We start from the raw sequence: 17,933 nt of genomic DNA, 5'->3' as shown, positions 1-17,933 counted from the left end.
TGACAATATATGGAGAGGATATTAAAACTGATTGACATCTAGTTCAATAACATCAGTTCTCAGGATTAGAAACTGACAGTCACAAGTGACAAGGGATTACAGAGTAAATTTTACATTCATGTATGCTAACATAATCTTGAATTTTCTCCAAAGCTGTATATCAAATATGGTGAAATGCAGTAAGAAATAATAAAACACAGAACTGGATAAAGGTAGATGAGAAAATGACCTCTTGAAATAAGAAGTGGATCAGGGATATGGAGCTAAAATCAGTCAAATTTTAGTAAACATACTTTGTAAACCACGGAAAAGATAATCTTTCCTTTTCTTTATTATAAAAAACAGTAATAATTTCAACTCCCTTCCCATCTCCTTCATACACACAACCATATATACAACCATATACCTAAAACCCTTCTCTGGACTCCATCAAAACATCTGTATGGACATCATACCTGAATGGCATTCCAGTGTGAACACTCATATTCAGATAAGAGCTCAGAAGCTTTCCTAGCAATGGCTCGGATGCAGTCACTTGGGGAGAGGCATAATGGACTGTCCTTACAAAATATCAACCTATTGTCTTTCCATAGAAGTTCATGGAATGTCTTCACCAGAGCTTGAGAGGATTCCAAACCCTTCCACACAAAATAATCACACTGTATTCATAATGAGTTCTAATTAGGAATATAGACAGGAGATCATGTCTATATCCCTATTTACATAATTTAGAAAAGAAAAGAAATGTACCTTCTTAATAATGTTGGATAAGTATGTGCAAACATTTTTACTTCCCTGGAGTATTATATGCCGCTTGCAAGGATGGGGAGCACCTGCCCATATGATTTTCTGTGGGAGTCCTAAGGAAGAGAACATTAGTGTAACCTAGGTACCTCTAAAACTGAAATATTCTCAAAGGGATATCTTTTCCCAAACAGCAGATCAATATCAGGATAATTTCCATTTTGTGCCATTAACAGTTGAATACAAACCCAAAAATAAAGACAATTTTTTAATTCACTGATGCTGAACGCACACATTTCACACAATATATTGTCTATCTATGCTATAATAAGAAAATACACATTTTTCATTTCTTCCATGAATTTTGTTTGGTCAGTATGGTTATCAAAAAAAAAAAAAACTTCAAGAGGGCAGTATTGCATTATACAAGGCTAATGATGTACAACAGTGGTATAGATTTTGTGCATCAGTTTATGTCCCAGCTATTCCACTACAGATCCCACTCCCTGTTGATAGCCTGGGAATACCAATGGAGGATGTTTCAAGTGTTTGGGCCTCTGCCACCCAAATGGGAGACCTGGATGAAACTCCTGACTCCTCCTAGCTTTGGCCTGGCCCAGCACCGGCCAATGTGGCCTACTGGAAAGTTGAGTGGAGAAATTCTCTCTCTCCAAATCAGATATTTAAAATAAATACATATTTAAAAAAAACAATAAGACTTTCACAGTTTGAGAAATCGTAGATTGAACTCTGCTTTAATAGTGATCTGAGGTGAGATACTGGATGAGCCATGAAGAACAGCTAACCTTGGTTTAGCCACTAAATATAACAAAAAGAATAATGATGATAGTTTCTTATTATTGTGAAAGTCAAATGTATTCTGTCTTGTTATATATCATCTGTCTTGCTATGCATCATCTATCTTCAAAGGAATTAAGGACATAACTTCTATTGAAGCAGTGTTGTTTGCATTATGTATTGGATTGCTCTTCTAACCCTTTTGTACACTGCTGAGACTGACAGCTTATCATCTCTGCTCAGAGAGCTTACAAAGCACTAGTAACTAAACAAAGAAGTAGGCCACACCTCAAACATGTGCTCTAATTTAGAGAATGCAATGAAATAATGGAAACATACTTATATAATAACCATTTTATATAAAAAAGAACTATTACACGTACATTAACAAAAATACATATAATAACTTCTAAGGTTGATTACTATTACTTACAGGATTATCAAATAAATGTTGGATGGTTACTTGTAGTTCATATGGAAAAATTATAGAAGTCCTATATTGGATACAATTATTTTTTATTTGACACAAAGAGTATATGAATATGATGCAGGTATTTAAAATTAAATTAAAATCTTCTCCTTTAGAAGATTTTCCAGTTAACAGCCCCTGATCTCTATTAAAAATAAGTTCTATGGTGTGAGAAAACAGAAATGTATAAGCCATTTTATGTTTGTGCTGGGGTTGGAGAGGGGTACTATACTAGAGTAATATCAAACTTTCTGCTTTAGGATGTGTGGCATTTCAGTTTGTAGGGAAGATTTTTCAAACTATTCCAGGAATCTCAACAATAAAATAAACAAAATTCTTTTTCCACAAAACTGAGTATTTTTGCAAACTTTAAGTGATGAAATTTCTTTTTTTGTATTTTAAGGCATGACGATAATGGGTATGTTCACTTGATGAACTGATGATGCAATAGATAAAGCACTTATTTTGTCTTGCAATATGCTGCACCAATCATTGGTATCATCATCATTTTCTGTGATGATTTCATACAGTCACTTTACTCCTCTGGCTTGGTTCAGCATGTTCTTTCTCACTTCAACATTTTTTATCCATGTCCTGCTTTTCTCAACAAGAGAAGTGGGAAACAGCAGAAACTTCTTAAGATCTGCTCACCAAGAATAAATTCACCTTCTTGAAGTTAGTTGATACTTATGTTAGTGACACAAGGAGTTACATAACTATGTGCTCATAGCATAGAACAAATGTTTTGACTTATTTAAACGAATGCGGTGCTTCACAGGATAAACACTATGATGCATTTTTTTTTTCACGGCTTTTAGAAAATGTTCTAAGTATTTCATCATTATGTAGAAGAAAAATTAAACTACATGACATTTAGGAAAAAAAGCAAAAATCTAAAAACAGCCAATATTAGTGCTTATTTTGTTTTAGAAAAAGCTATAAAATAAAGAATCACAATGTCTAGGAAACTGTTACCAGGGAGAAAAAAAGGCTGAACACATCAAATTTTCTTATTTATTTCTATTTTAGAAAACATTTTATTCAGAAAAACCTGGGAAGAATCAAATTATAAGCACGAGTTCCTATAAGTTCTAATCAACTGCAAGTTGATATAGATGTTCCTTTTCTATAAATAACAGCTTTTTAATAAAATGTTAGTTTTTGATTCTTTATTCTTGAATTAATGTTTTAAAGGCCAAGTTAAAATGCTGAGTGAATTAATAAATAGCCGAAAAAGTCTTTATTATTGATAGGGAACATAAGGACTGAGCAAACCTTAGCCTACAAGCAAAACTAGAAACCAGCATGGAGCACAGGTCATACCGAGCTAGGCTCTTGTACCTACTGCTCCTCAGAGCAACCACGGGCAGGTGCATGATTTACAGCTAGGAACAAGCCCAATCGGGGAGGTAAGGGGACACCCTAACTGGGTTGAGATTCCCACCAAGGGGCGCATGTGCTAGAATTGGGGCTGCGTTCTATTTAGGAAACAGTTGTAGTCACCCGAGGCACTAGTGCGGGCTGGGATTGGATGCACCAGGCCAGTTCAGATCCCAACACCATCTGGTGTCACGGAGAACCAGTGGGTAGATGTGGGACTGACTAGGCTGGGTCTCACTCCCCTACTGAGCCATATGTGAGCTATATGTGGGTATGGACGAGCCATGGCCGGGCTGAAACATCCAACAACAAGAACCAGAATGGGGTGAAAGCCAGCCAGGAAAAGCCACTGTTCCTGCTAGGACAGGAGGGGAACTGAGTAGGGCTGGCTCAAGGACCCCCTGGCATGCGCAAAATCTGGCATTGGAAGGGGTTCTGATGGAGGAGCCTGGGTAACTCCTCTGGCAGGACACAGTCCCTGCAGGTAAGCACAAGAAGCATGATAGGAAACAGTCCAGAATAGGCCATGGAAAGTTTCCCACTGGCACACATTCAGCATGGGTCAGGAGCAGACCAGGCTGAATCAGTTCATGTCATCCACTGGCAAATCCAATCACCAGAACAGAGTGTGGGATGAGCCGGGTTTGGTCACGACAAAACCAGTACACATTATGGAATGCCAGGGCGTGGTTGCCTGTACTGGATATGAATGCAGCACCCAACCAGCACAGGTGAGATCCAGGAAGGGAGGGACAGAGCTGGCAGGGGGATTAAGGGGCTGGTCCCCTTGCCAGACAGCTACTCCCACTGGAGAGCGTGGGCTGGGACAGAGAGACCAGACTAGGCAAGGCTACAACACCTGTGCGCTGCATGTGGACTAGATCAGGGAAAAGCCAGGCTGGGCTGATTATTCCTGCTGGTGCAAGCATAAATTAGAGTGGGTGAGGGATGTTTGGGCATAGCCGCAGAAGCTGGCACTGGGGACTAATTCTGTCAAGTCAAATCACAGAACCACCTAAAGAGTGCATAAACCGGGACAGAGACACCTGGGAGGGAAAAAGTGGGTTCCCCCTTCTTGGGTCACTATTCCCGTGGGAGGGCATGAAAACTAGGACGGGGGCTGGGATGGCTAGATAGAGAGGCACTCAACAACACCCGTGAGGGCTGGATGGTTGAGTTGGTTAGATAGAACTAAGCTTTAATACCCATTGACAAGTACAAGAGCCAAATGGGATGGGGGACAGAGTGGTCTTCTGCTACACATACTGGCTAACCAGGGTAGGGGGTGGGCCTGGTGGGGGTTATTGTGGGTCGCCCCGACTAGGCTGCAGCTCCCACTGGTCGATGTAAGGGCCGAACCAGACTGGACTGCAACACCCATTGGTTCCAGTGCAACTCGGGACCGAAAACAGAACCAGCCCAGCAATTGAAACCACCAGCTGATCGTGGTGATGGATTGTGCTGGGCCCTGTGCTTGCTAGAACATACAAGAAACTAGTCTGGGAATACCTCAAAGTTTCTTTGGAGATCTCCCCAGTCGAACTGCTGGACTCAGAACTCTAATCAAGAAAAGACAGAAGACTGAACAGATCAATCATTCATCTCAGCTATATGTTGGCAGCGAAATATGGGGCAAACGGAGACTTTATGATGGACCATATCAATCAGTGGACGACCTCATCGAGCGAAACTGGCAGCGATTCATAACTGCAGAACTATTAACACCACTTGAGTACATATCTCAGAGCATGCCCCACATCCGGGACTTGGGGTGGGCAGGAAACTGGGTGGGGCTTCTCCCTCAATATCCTCCTTTACCTCAGATACATGATGGAAACAATATGGACATAATAGTATTACCCACTTCCCTATCCCCGTGAACCCTTTTTTTTTCTTTAACTATAATTAACTACATAAAGATTGTCAACAACAATACAATAAAATAGATTTAAAAAAATGCAACAATCTAATCTCCAATAATAAGCCTTCTATTATTAAAGCATTTTCGAAAACCCTTGTAGCTATCACTTCATTTCCTAAAGAGTGGGTTGAAACCATGCATTTTATCTAACTTTGAGAGTTCAGTATCATAGATCTCTCTTTTGAAGAAGTGGATTGTTTCTGAAAAATGAGTTACACTATTTTTATTTTTACTTGTAAATTTTTTTATTAATTTTCTGTGGCTGTAAAAAAAAAAAAATATATATATATATATATATATATATATATATATATATATATATATATCCCATGGTATCATGATACACTGTTTTGTTTCAAGAGGCCAGCAGGGTAGCATCAGTTTCACTGAGCAGAAGCCCTACATTGAGCAAGGACCCTCCCCAGGCTCTAGGGAATAATCTGATTTCAGCTCCTGCAGGTTGTGGTGGCCGTCTTGGCTTGTGCCACATCACTTTCACCTCTGCCTCTGTGATCTCGTCTCCTCCAACTCTGCATCTGATGAAGCTTCCTCCTGTTTCCCTCTTAGAATACACTGGTTGCATTTACACTAAACAGATAATGTAAGATAATCTCTCCCAAGACTTTAAGGAAATATTTGTCTATTTAATCAAAAATCAGAGCCAGAGGGAAAGAAGAGGGAGAAAAATGGAAGAGTTGGGAAGAGATACAAGGAGACCAGGAGAAAGAGATATCTTCCATCTGCTTGTCCACTCCTAGAAGGGCCACAATGGCCCCGGGTAGGCCAGGTGAAGCAATGACAGCCTGGAACTCTTACCTGGGTGCCGAGGGTAAAAACACTTGGGCCTTCTCTTCCTCTATCTTCCCAAGGACACCACAGTCACAGAAAACCACATCAGAAGCAGAATAGCAGGAATCAAACTGATACTCCAATATTGGATATGTTGCCTAAGCAGTGGCTCAACCCACTGCAGTACAATACTGATCCTTTCTAAAGATCTTAAATGTAATCATGTCCACAAAGTCATTTTTCCCCAATGAAGATAACACAAGTTCCATGGATAAGGATGTTGATACATTTCAAAATTCATTTTTCAGTTATTACAGCTCCAAATACAGGTATTTCCACAAGAACAGTTTTACTGCACAAATGGCTGCAAAGAGTTGAGCTGATTTGAAGCTGGGAGCCAACAGCTTTTTCCCAGTCTCCTATGTGTATAGCGTCCCAAGGACTCAAGTCATCTTCCACTGCTTTCCCAGGCTGTAAGCGGGAAACAGAATCAGAAGTACAGCAGCTGGGACAAGGATGGATGCCCATATGGATGCAGGTTCTATCAAGCATAACATTAGCTTGTTATTCTACTGCACGGGTCCCTCAACAAACATTTATTATTGTAAAGGGACATTAAAAATGGGGAAGCTTGGGATTGAGGAAATATCAGAGAGGAAGGAGTAAGGTAATTACAGACACACTGACTTTGAGAGTACATTTGGTCATTTGATTACCTGTACCTTAGCCTATCGAAGCACTGGATTGTAGTGCATACGTTGGGAAGATATTGAACATCCCCTATAGGTAAATTTGAAACTCTTAACTTAGAAAATGAAATGTGAAGCACCAAGAATAAGCTATGTGGTGTGGCAATGACAAACTCAGATGAGCACATGTGTGCTGCAATTTTGATATCAGACTAAACTCCCTATACCAAGATCTAGAGGTCACTGGAAAGCAATTGACACTTGGTTCAGTCACTAAAGAATGAAGTAGCTCATAATCCCATGGAAGACTAGGATAACCTGAAATATTTGTTCTCTTCAGATATTTTCCCTTGCCAATATCATGTACTATCTAGTATATATTGTGGGCTAGGATATCCAGTTTTTGTTGGATGACTGACTGAGTTGTTAACATTTTTATGGTTGAAATGTTTATGCCTCCTTGAAATCCATGTTGAAACCCAATACCCAATTTAATAGGAAAAAAGGGTGAGATTTGTGGGCATTACCTCTAAGAATGGTGTTAGTGCTCCTGTCGCATAGATCCCAAGGAGCTAACTAGTCCCTTTCACCATGTGAGGAGGCAGAGGAGGTGACGTCTCTAAACCAGAAGGTAAGTCCTTATCAGCCTCTGGATCAGTCGATTCTTTGACCTTGTACTTTCCAGCCCTCAGATCTGTGAACAGTCAGTTTGGTCCTTCATAAGCCACTCAACATGTTTTGGTTATTACAACCCAAAGAAAGATGCCATTCCATTCCCAGTATATTTTAATTTCCTGATAGGAGCACTAGGCCAAGAGAAACCAGAGTAATTCCTGTAAAACCATTAACAATACCGAAAGGCACTTGGAATAATTCTTGTATCTATAGATGTGGTGATATCTCTGCTTTGGTCTAGCCTGCATGTACCCTGTAATTTTAGACATTTAATGAAAGACAGATGTTTCTTCTTTCCTCATTGATCATTCTATTTCACTTGCAAATTTACTTTGCAAAATCCCTAGGAAAGTTTAATTCCACCACGCAATGTCCCACTTAAAAGGGTAACAAGTTAGCATTAAAATGACTTCTAAATAATTATACTACTTACAAAATGCAAACTTCAGGGCCTGGCATGGTGGCCTAGCAGCTAAAGCCCTCACCTTGAATGCCCTGGGATCCCATATGGGAGCCAGTTTTAATCCTGTCAGCTCCACTTCCCATCCAGCTCCCTGCTTGTGGCCTGGGAAAGCAGCCAAGGACAGCCCAAAGCCTTGGGATATTGCACCCACACGGGAGACCTGGAAGAAGTTCCTGGCTGCTGGCTTCGGATAGGCACAGCACCAGCCATTGCGGTCACTTGAGCAGTACATCATCAGATGGAAGATCTTCCTCTCTCTCTCTGCTTCTCTCTGTGTATCTGACTTTGCAATAAAAATAAATAAATCTTTTAAAAATGCAAACTTTAAAATGAATATGTATATCTGTTGAATGAATGTATTCATTACAACCTGTGAGTACATCAGAACACATTTCCCAAATAATTAAGCCTTGTCTAGGAAAAGGGTTACAATAAGAAGAGAAAGTGTTTGCTTATTCTAAAATTTTAGTACACCTGTTAGATTCTGCTGGAGTATAAATAATCATATTTTAGAAGAGGAGGAGATATCTCTATGAAAGTATAGATAATACCTAATGATCTCTTCTTTATTTTGGCAGAAAGCAGGGTTTTAATACAGGGCTAGTATAAGCTTGCCTTGAGGCTTACTATTTTAAAAAACGGTATTGCATCATTTACTGCAATAAATTATATGGAATGTTTCTATGTATTTTCTAGCTCTCTCTAAATGAGTGGCTTCAGGGAGAAAGAGAAACATTATAAACACATTTTCTAAATCGCGCATATTTTTCTGTTATTTTACATTTTCTGTCTTTAAAAATAAGGAGTATAATGCATATGTGAATAACTTTTTCTCTACCCTTTTATTAAACATATATTGTAACTCCAAATGGCTATATACTCATCATTTTTTACATCTGACACTGATGCTTGATTCTAAAGTAAAATGGTCATTTTATATGTTTTGTATATGTTTGGTATGTTATATGGTTATAAGTATATTTTATGCAGTATTTAAGTACTCAATATTTGAGTGAATATATTTTTTCTGGAAATCATATATACCCAATAAGACTAGAAATCAATTATTAAACTTAATATTACTCAAGGTAAACATCACTTAAAAGTACCTCAATAAAAATTATTACTATGTCCTACAGAGAAAATTTTATAAAGCTAAAAAGGAGTTGAAATGCTCTTAAGTATGTACATGGCTTGCATTTTGGCATAATGGGTGAAGCCAAATCTTCTATGTTAGTATCCCATAGTTCATGTCCATAGCTGATCCACTTCTCATTCAGCTCCCTGGTAAAGCACCTGGAAAAGCAGTAGAAAATTACTTAGTCCTTTGGCCTTTTATTGAAGGAGGAGTTCTGGAAGAAGTTCCTGACTCCTGGCTCTGAGCTGACCCAGGGCCAGCTGTTGCAGCCGCTTGAGGAATGAGCCACTCTCTCTGTCTGTCTCTCTTTCACTCTGCCTTTCAAATAAATAAAACACTTTTTAAAGTGTGGAAATGGACACATACTATAAACAATATGACAAAATCAGAAAAATACCTGCAATCTTCAAGGGCATTAACAGTCTTATTCAATTAAATATCCTTACAAATTATAAGAAAAAGCAAACTCAATCCCAAATAAAATAGAAGTATAAACATGAGTTAGACATTTACACTGCCAATATTTAAATATTTAAATGCAGACTTCAAATCCTTAAATACTACTAACACAGAAATTTAGTTCAAACAAATGAAATATTTCTCTATACTAAGCTGGAAAAGTAAAAACACAACAAGCTGGGGCTGGCATTGTAGTGCAGCAGGATGCCCACTTCCCATGCCAGCATCCCAAATGGGAGTGCCAATGTAAGTCACGGCTTCCATGCTTATGGTGCAGCTTTCTGATTGCACCTGAGAAGGCCGTGGATGATGGTTCACACACCTGAATCCATGACACACATGGGAAACCCAGATGGAGTTCCTGACTCCTCACTTCCACTTGGCTCAGCAATGGATGCTGCAGGCTTTTGGGGAGTGAGCACAATGAAAATCTTCTTCCTCTTCCTCTTCTTGACTCTCTCTCTCGCTTTGTCTCTCTGTGTGTATGTACATGTGTGTTGTTCCTTCTCTGTCACCCTACCTTTCAAATAATAAATAAATGCTTGAAAACACCAAACAACAACAAAAAAATTGCACAGGGCTGGTCCAAGTGATTACATTTCTGGAGGAGTATGGCTGAGAATCAGTGCAAATACCACGACTGTGATTTGGTGGGAAACGATTTTAAGCACCTCGGTCATGCAACTTGATCTCTCAGAGTTTCCATCAAATTCACTGGGAATTAAACAAGGAAAATCCCTGAATTCAGAGTGCTGTGAAAAGACAAAGTTTACAATGCACGATGAACTTTCATCATGGCATTTCTTTCTAAGCCAGTGCTATTAGATCAATGACATTGTAAAAAGAGGGAAGGTTTCAACTACACATTGAAAACCTTATGTAAAGTCTTTGATTTAGCTAATTTATGTATGCTTTTTGAAATGTGAATGAATGTGCACCAGTTAGTTACAATGCTACTGTATCTGGTCCACCACACCAAAAATGTACAAGTGATGTTGACAAAATACATCCTGTTCAGCTTAAGATATTGATTGCAACAAAACTGCAGAACAGAATCCATATTGATTGGGTTTGTAATTGTAAACACGCCCACTGAGTTGAATAAAACACGATATAGCCAATGCTATATCTTAGAGAACCATAAGCAAACTTAGAGTTATAATAACGCTTGTAGTCTGAATGGGAAATTCAGACTGCGTATCTTGAGCTCAAGAGACAACTGCAATACTGTAGATGATCAGGCTGGAAAGTCAGCAAGGAATGAAATACTGAGAGACTTTTTATTTCATACTGAGAAATTTGAACTTCATTCTTTGGGCAGTGGAGAACTGCCGGAGCCTGAGACTTCAATCAGATTTTAAATCTAACGTAGCTGGAATGATGCAGTCAGGGAAATATTGAGAATTTATAGCCATAAAAGTGAAGGAATATATAAGCAAGGCAATGGTGAAGGCTGATTATTAGTAGAATGAGAGGGTAAGAGTCACAGAACTTCTGTTTTTTAAGGAGTGTCAGGATTTGGTGATGAATTATTTTCAGAAATAAAGTGTGCATGTTAGGTTTCAATTTTGCATGACACGTGAGAGAGGAAAAAAAAACGGTTCCAGCTAGATTAAGGTGAGCTTGTGATGCCTCTAGACAAAGTAATTAATTGGCAGTATATTCCAGAGCTCAGGGAAGATGGCGGGAATGAAGATACATTAAGGAATCATCAGTGTTCGAGGGGATGTGGGACTGCTGCCAAGGAAAATCAGCAGTTCCAAAGTAAAGTTGTATTTTATATTGCCTTATCTTAGCTATTAAATGGACATTTTAATTTTCATTTTGAGAAATCCAAAATAAATCTTAGAGAACAGAAATAGAAATAGTAAAAAAAGGCTATAAGGACTATGCAATGTCTAATAGATCAGTATATATTGGAAATCCAGCATATGTCATGTCCGTTGGTAATTGTTCTGTAAGTTTTATTGTCTTTAGAGAAGAAAAATGAGAGAAACCTGTTTACTTACAGATAATCTATTATTAAATCCTCAGACTATTAGTTAACATCTGCAATTAATTTGGTCAGAGAGATGCTACAAAATAATACTTTCAAAAGTTCAATTTCGCTCACTACAATTTGTTTTTATAAATGCTATGCCGACATACAAAAGAAAATATGAACTAAAAACTGAAAGTTCTGGAGCCCAGAACGGTAGCCTAGTGGCTAAAGTCCTCACCTTGAACGCACCAGGATCCCATATGGGCACACGTTTTAAGCCCAGCTGCCCCGTTTTCCATCCAGCTCCCTGTCTGTGGCCTGGGAAAGCAGTCAAGGAAGGCCCAGGACCTTGGGACCCTGCATCCCCGTGGGAGACCCGGAAGAGGTTTCTGACTAGTGGCTTCGGATCGGCTCAACTCCAGCTATTGAAGCCAATTGAGGAGTAGATCATTGGAAGGAAGATCTTCCTCTCTTTCTCTCTTCCTCTCTGTACATCTGACTTTCCAATAAAACTAATAAATAAATCTTTAAAAAAATAATATCCTGTTAAATAATTCCATATATAATATTTTGTATTATTTTCACATAATAGTTAATTTAACCATACCCCATCTTGGTACAAATTTAGTTTCTTCTATTGTCTCATTACAAGAAAAAGAGTGCTGAGAAAGCATTCTTGTACATAGGTACATTTGCACTTTCGTAAATAATCATACAGATGGAAAAATAGCTATAGTTTTCTCCTATCATTAAATTAATAATGTAGAGAAGCTAGAATTTTGCAGGAATGTAATTTTGCTCACTGAGATTGGTGTCATTATATACTGTTGATTAGTAAAACAGAAATAGTTATTATCACTTGGCAACATGTGCATAGTACTAAGGTATGGATCCATTATTCTGACCATGCCATCTTCCGTCTGTGTCGTTGGCTAGTATGTACAGTGACCAGTGCTGGAGATGAGGCGGGAGCAAAACATAACCCAGGCTGAAATTAAGCTGTAACAAGTCATTTCTAGATAGGTGAAAACATTTAAAAGTGATGTGTTTTCAACGTTTATGAAATAAACACATGTTGTCATTTAGACAAATATGACATACGAATATTTATTCTTTTTAACACTGAGTTTACTAATTTTCATTTGTAGCAGCATCACTGTGATACCATAATTATGTTTCTCCATTTGAAATCTCCATGTCGTTAAGGTGCAAATGATTATGTGGTTTCCCACTCACAGTTTGTTGCAAGAAGTTATGACATGTATGTGTGAAAATGCACCCGTATTTACTGCTTGTGAACTGTAAAGAGCAACCAGGGGGCAGTGGGAAGCTAAGCATTCAGGGGTTATTTTCCAATGGACATTTTCTGGCAAAGAAAGATGTATACCAAGCCTCTCAAAAGGGTTTTGCTTTTACCAATGAAAGAATAAATATGGTTATTTCCACTCACTCCCATCCCACTCACACGTGCCTCAAATATGGATGTGCTGCACAGAGTCTTAGACCTCTTCTGGCCAGCTGATGATAAAATTTAAGGACCAAAGAATGGAATTATACAACAATTCTAATTTCCTGACAGAACCAGCAAATATCTAAATCACATCAACAAATGTCTCCAGGGTTTTTATTATACAGGGAAATTAAACTTTCATACATTTAGTCCTGCCATGGTTAACTTTTTGGTGTTTTTAGGTTGAATTTTTTGCTATCCCATTAGAATATTAGAGCAGAAGTCTTTCATATTCAGTACAAATCCATATTGCAGTATTCTGGTCCATTTTTAAATGCTTCCTTCTGGTTCTGCCATTGTTGTTGCCTCTATGAATTATTTTTTTTCATACTATAATTTAGAAATTTGTTCAAATACTTCGTTGCTTGACTTGAAACTTTAGAGCACAACTTAGGATTTTAATTTTTTGAAGGAAGAAATATAATGTTCTTCATGGATTCACAAGATTCAGTCTGCAGTATGGTGCCGTACTTACTAGCATTTGTTTTCTTCTCATCTTAAATTCCAGAAATGGTATGTATTTTTGTTTGACACTTGAGATACTCCACTGTGTCGCTCATATAATTATCATGTTCTGGATAGAATTACTTTTGCAATCTCAATTCACTATTTTCCAGAAACTTTACCACTAAACAACAAATTCATGTAATGGTTTTCTCCAATTTCTGTACAAAATATGTCTACAGAGGATCATCTATCTTGAACTCTGCTGCATTATTACAGTTCCCCAGAATTTCAAATTCTGCCACTCAGAGTGGCTAGGTGTGACAGCTATTCAAGCCCCAATTCTCACAGCCACAGTGACTGCTGCTGGCCTATTTTGCCCCACCCACATTACAGTGCTTAAGGAGAGTAATGTAGCTTTCTACGAACTGCTAAGTCTCTAATGATTAACTGCACTCTTCCACATACCAAGTTGTCCCATTTAGTGCATTATTAATGTACTTTAACATTTTACTGCACTTCAAAATCTCAGAACTAATGCCATACATCAAAAAAAATAGAAAAAAACACAGTTAAAATAAACATCACTGGGAAAACATCACGATTAGTTAGGGATTTTTTTTTATGCTATTCAATTAATAGCAAAAGAAAATACAATTCTCATTTGTTCATATATGACAAAATGAGTCCAAAATTATCTTTATTAACTATAAATTCATTGATTTTTTTTCTTGAAATTTATAGTATTCTCTTAAAATAGTCAAATTGGGTTTTATTTGAAATTGTATTTTCTAAACTAATGCTTTATTAACTTGTGAACCACAATCTACTGTGATAGCTTTAGAACAAACAGGTTTTTTTTCCCAAAGAAAGAACCTGATTAAATAAAAGTGTTTACCTGATTTCCTCCCATACCATGGCAGTTGAATATTCCCACTTTTTCATTTTCTTTGCGGCCCATGTTGTCCAAACATTGATTGGTCTCCACATTTCTTATCTAAACACATATAAAAAAGATTAAGTCACAAGTCAAGCAATTATTTAAAATACCAAACATTTCCCATAATCAAATTTATCTAGATTTTTAATGACATTTCTCAAAAAATAACTTAAGACTTTAAATATTTTTCTTTTTAAAATGTTCATTGTTGGACTTACATGTTCCTAATTTCTAGTGCAGCAAAACAAGGCAGCAATTGTATTGGTATTAGCAACTCAGCAAGAAGCATTCCTTATGTGGAGCATATTGTTAGAGAAGAAAAAGTCTATATATTACAAATTAGGAATTCTATATATAACCTATATATTACAAATTAGGAATTATTCATCTGAAGATTAGGTAAGTTTTCAAATCCCATAGTCCATTCATCAACTCCAATGGTACCATAGCAATTCAATGAACATGAATGCAGGAAGCAATCACATTTATGTTTTTTTAAATTGCCTCATTACTGGATGTTTCGTTCTGTGTATTAATACAGATTACTTATGTTGCTTATTTCTTTGATTAGAAGATATTCAAGTGTCTTCTTTCACACACCAGTATCAATATTATTGGAAAGTACTTGACCTTAGGAAAAGCTATTACAAGGCTAAATGGCGAGTTCACATTCTAAGTTCCTCAAAAAGAAGCTTCAACGGCCAATTGCAAACACAAAGTTCTTGGTTTACACTCAGCCATTGCATTAGTCCATCATTAACATAAAGTTAATACATACTTGAGCCAAATGCAATTATAAAAGTTATTCACTGAGTTTAATGATGCCAAAATTATAAAATAAAAAAATGAATGCAAAGAACTCATTTAATACATAGTATAATGCAGATATCCTCCTTAGCTTTAGTTACATGCCCATTACATCTCCCCTTAGCTTTAATTTAATTTTCCCATTTAATGTCTGCAAAGTTCATGTCACTGTTGCATATTAGGACATACATATTGTAGCATTCACTCAGCAAAACTACTTGAGTATCACTTGCTATCTATGCTTTAGGTATATGGTTCTTGACACAGGTGAATAAATGACATTAGTAACACAGAAATATACCTTTATAGAAGGTAGATTCAGATTATGCCTTGATATAGTAAATAGATATTCGCATGCTACACAGTCTCATCAGCTTATACAATGTGTAAGTTGAATTATTTTCAAATATCTTACATCAGATTCTCCTTGTTAACTTTGATAAAAAGAAGACATTTTGAACATAATAATGATTTTGTTATTGAAATTTACCATCCTGAATTTATAAACTAATGTAATGTCACAAGAGAATTAACTATCTCAAAAATGTGACTTACATTTTTGCCATTAACATTAAAACTTTTTTTTAATTTTTAGTGAAAAATAATTACACATATTTATGGCATACAATGTGATACAACTTGTATATGTTGTGCGACAACCAAGAGTTAAAAAAAAAGCATATATCTTGCTTCAAACATTTATCATTCCTTTATGGTGGGAATTTTAAAAATCACTCTTTGGAACAGACATTTAACCTAGAAGTTAATAGGCTGCTGAGTTTGTCATAGCCCACACTGACATTCCTAGGTCCAATACCTAACTTGGGCTCATGTGCTGGTGCACAAACTGTGAGACAGAACTCATAGCTAAAGAGATTCATATGGCAGGTCTAGAACTATACTGAGTTCTTGGCTCAATTTCACTCAATTTTGTCTTTGTCTCTTGCAGACATTGGAGAATGAATCAATTATAGCAATTCTTTCTGTTATCCTCTCACTATGCAGTTAATTAATGAAAAATATCTCTTCTAGTTATATTCAATATACAACACATTGTTTTGCCCTACTATATAATAGGTAGCTGACTGTGCAACAGAGTGCCAAAATTTGCTGTCCTCTGTAACCATGTCTTTGTATCTGTTGACTCATCTCTCTAGGTGCCTCACTCCATTTCCCACCATCTGGTAATCCTTTTCTTAAGGAAAGCTTTATGTATTTTTTGAAAGTTAGAGTATGACAGATGATCACAGGCAGAGAGAGAGAGAGAGAGAGACACAGAGAGAGAGAGACAGAGAGAGAGAGAGAGATGGAGAGACTTCTACCCACTGTTTATGTTTCCAAATGTTTGCAATGGCCAGAGTTGGTTGAGGCTGGAACAAGGAGCCTGGAACTCCACCTGGGTTTCCTACATGGGTGACAGGGACTCAAGAACTTGGCCCACCTTGCAGCGATTTCCTCAGTTCATAAACAAAGAACTAAGGCCTGAAGTGAAGGAGCTGGAACATGAATGGGTGCTTATATGTAGTACTAGTATCACATTAGTATTAGTATCATATCAGTATTAGCATCATACGTAGTATCGCAATGCCAATCCTAGAAATCTATTCTATTCTTACCTTCAATGATACAGACATTTCTTAGACTTCACTATTAGTGACATCATTTGGTATTTGTTTTTCTTTGTTTAGTTTATTTGGCCTAACATAATGTCCATAGTATTATCCATGTTATTGCAAGTAACAGGATTTCAACATAATGAGTGAATAGTATATATATCACTTTTCATTTATTCATATTTTGATGGACACTAAAGCTGATTCTATAGCTAGACTTGTATAAATAGTTTGGCTTAAAAATGGTGGCATAGATGTTTCTTTGAAACACTGCTTTCATTTTCTGTGAATCTATCCTGACATACACTTGATGTGATTGTTAGTTCAATGGGTAGCTCTAATTTTTACTTTTTACATGATATTTCTTCAACAGCACAAAAATCAGAAAATGGAGATGAAAAAAAGCACTTGGAAAATCAAATCCACTTTTCTTCATTTTCTTTAGTATTTTTGTGCATCATGATAAAGTTTATCACTCTTTCTGGATTATAGTATTTCTTTTAGGGACAGTCTAGTGCTAATGAATTCCTTCCATTTTTATTTGTAATAGCAGATCTTCATATCTCTTTTATTTCTAATGAATAGCTTTCCTGGGTATAATACTTTTGGCTGGCTAAACTCCTTCTGAACTTTGAATATTCTTTGCCACCCTTTTCTTATCTGTAAGGTTTCAAGCAAAATGTGTATTATTAACTTTCTCAGCATTCCCTTTTAAGTGGCTTGACACTTTTGATGATATAGAATTACTCTTTGTCTTGTATTTTGGCAAATTCACTTTAATATGCCTTGGAAAAACTAATTTGATAGTATTGTATTATTTTATTTATTGGTTGAAACTATTACAGGCATTTTGGGTCATGTGAACCAAATATGTCTATATCTTTCACAAGATTTGGAATGACTTTCAATGACTCTTGCCTTCTCATATCATTCTGAATGTCCATAATGTTACTATTTTCTCTTTCAGTGGCACCCTACAAATCTGTCTTCCTTCTTCCCTTCTTTCACCTTTGTTGTTTTTATCTGGCTGGGTTATTTTGAGAGAGCCATTTCCAACCTCACAAATTCATTCTCCTAGTTAATCTCTTTGAGACTCCAAACTGTTGAGGTATT

General features: G+C 37.0%; 1 protein-coding gene across 1 annotated transcript in view; it reads right to left on the bottom strand.

The window, feature by feature from the left end:
• Positions 1-17,933, bottom strand: part of GALNT13 (polypeptide N-acetylgalactosaminyltransferase 13) — a 427,420-nt gene that overhangs the window by 26,596 nt on the left and 382,891 nt on the right. Inside the window, exon 10 of the mRNA XM_004577161.4 lies at positions 14,359-14,457. Within this exon, the coding sequence (XP_004577218.1) occupies positions 14,359-14,457 (99 nt within the window). The remainder of the gene's footprint in view (positions 1-14,358; positions 14,458-17,933) is intronic.

Source organism: Ochotona princeps, chromosome 5, assembly GCF_030435755.1.
Source record: "Ochotona princeps isolate mOchPri1 chromosome 5, mOchPri1.hap1, whole genome shotgun sequence".
Taxonomy (NCBI): domain Eukaryota; kingdom Metazoa; phylum Chordata; class Mammalia; order Lagomorpha; family Ochotonidae; genus Ochotona; species Ochotona princeps.
The sequence above is the reverse complement of the archived record's forward strand: the minus strand, read 5'-3'. Positions and strand labels throughout refer to the sequence as shown.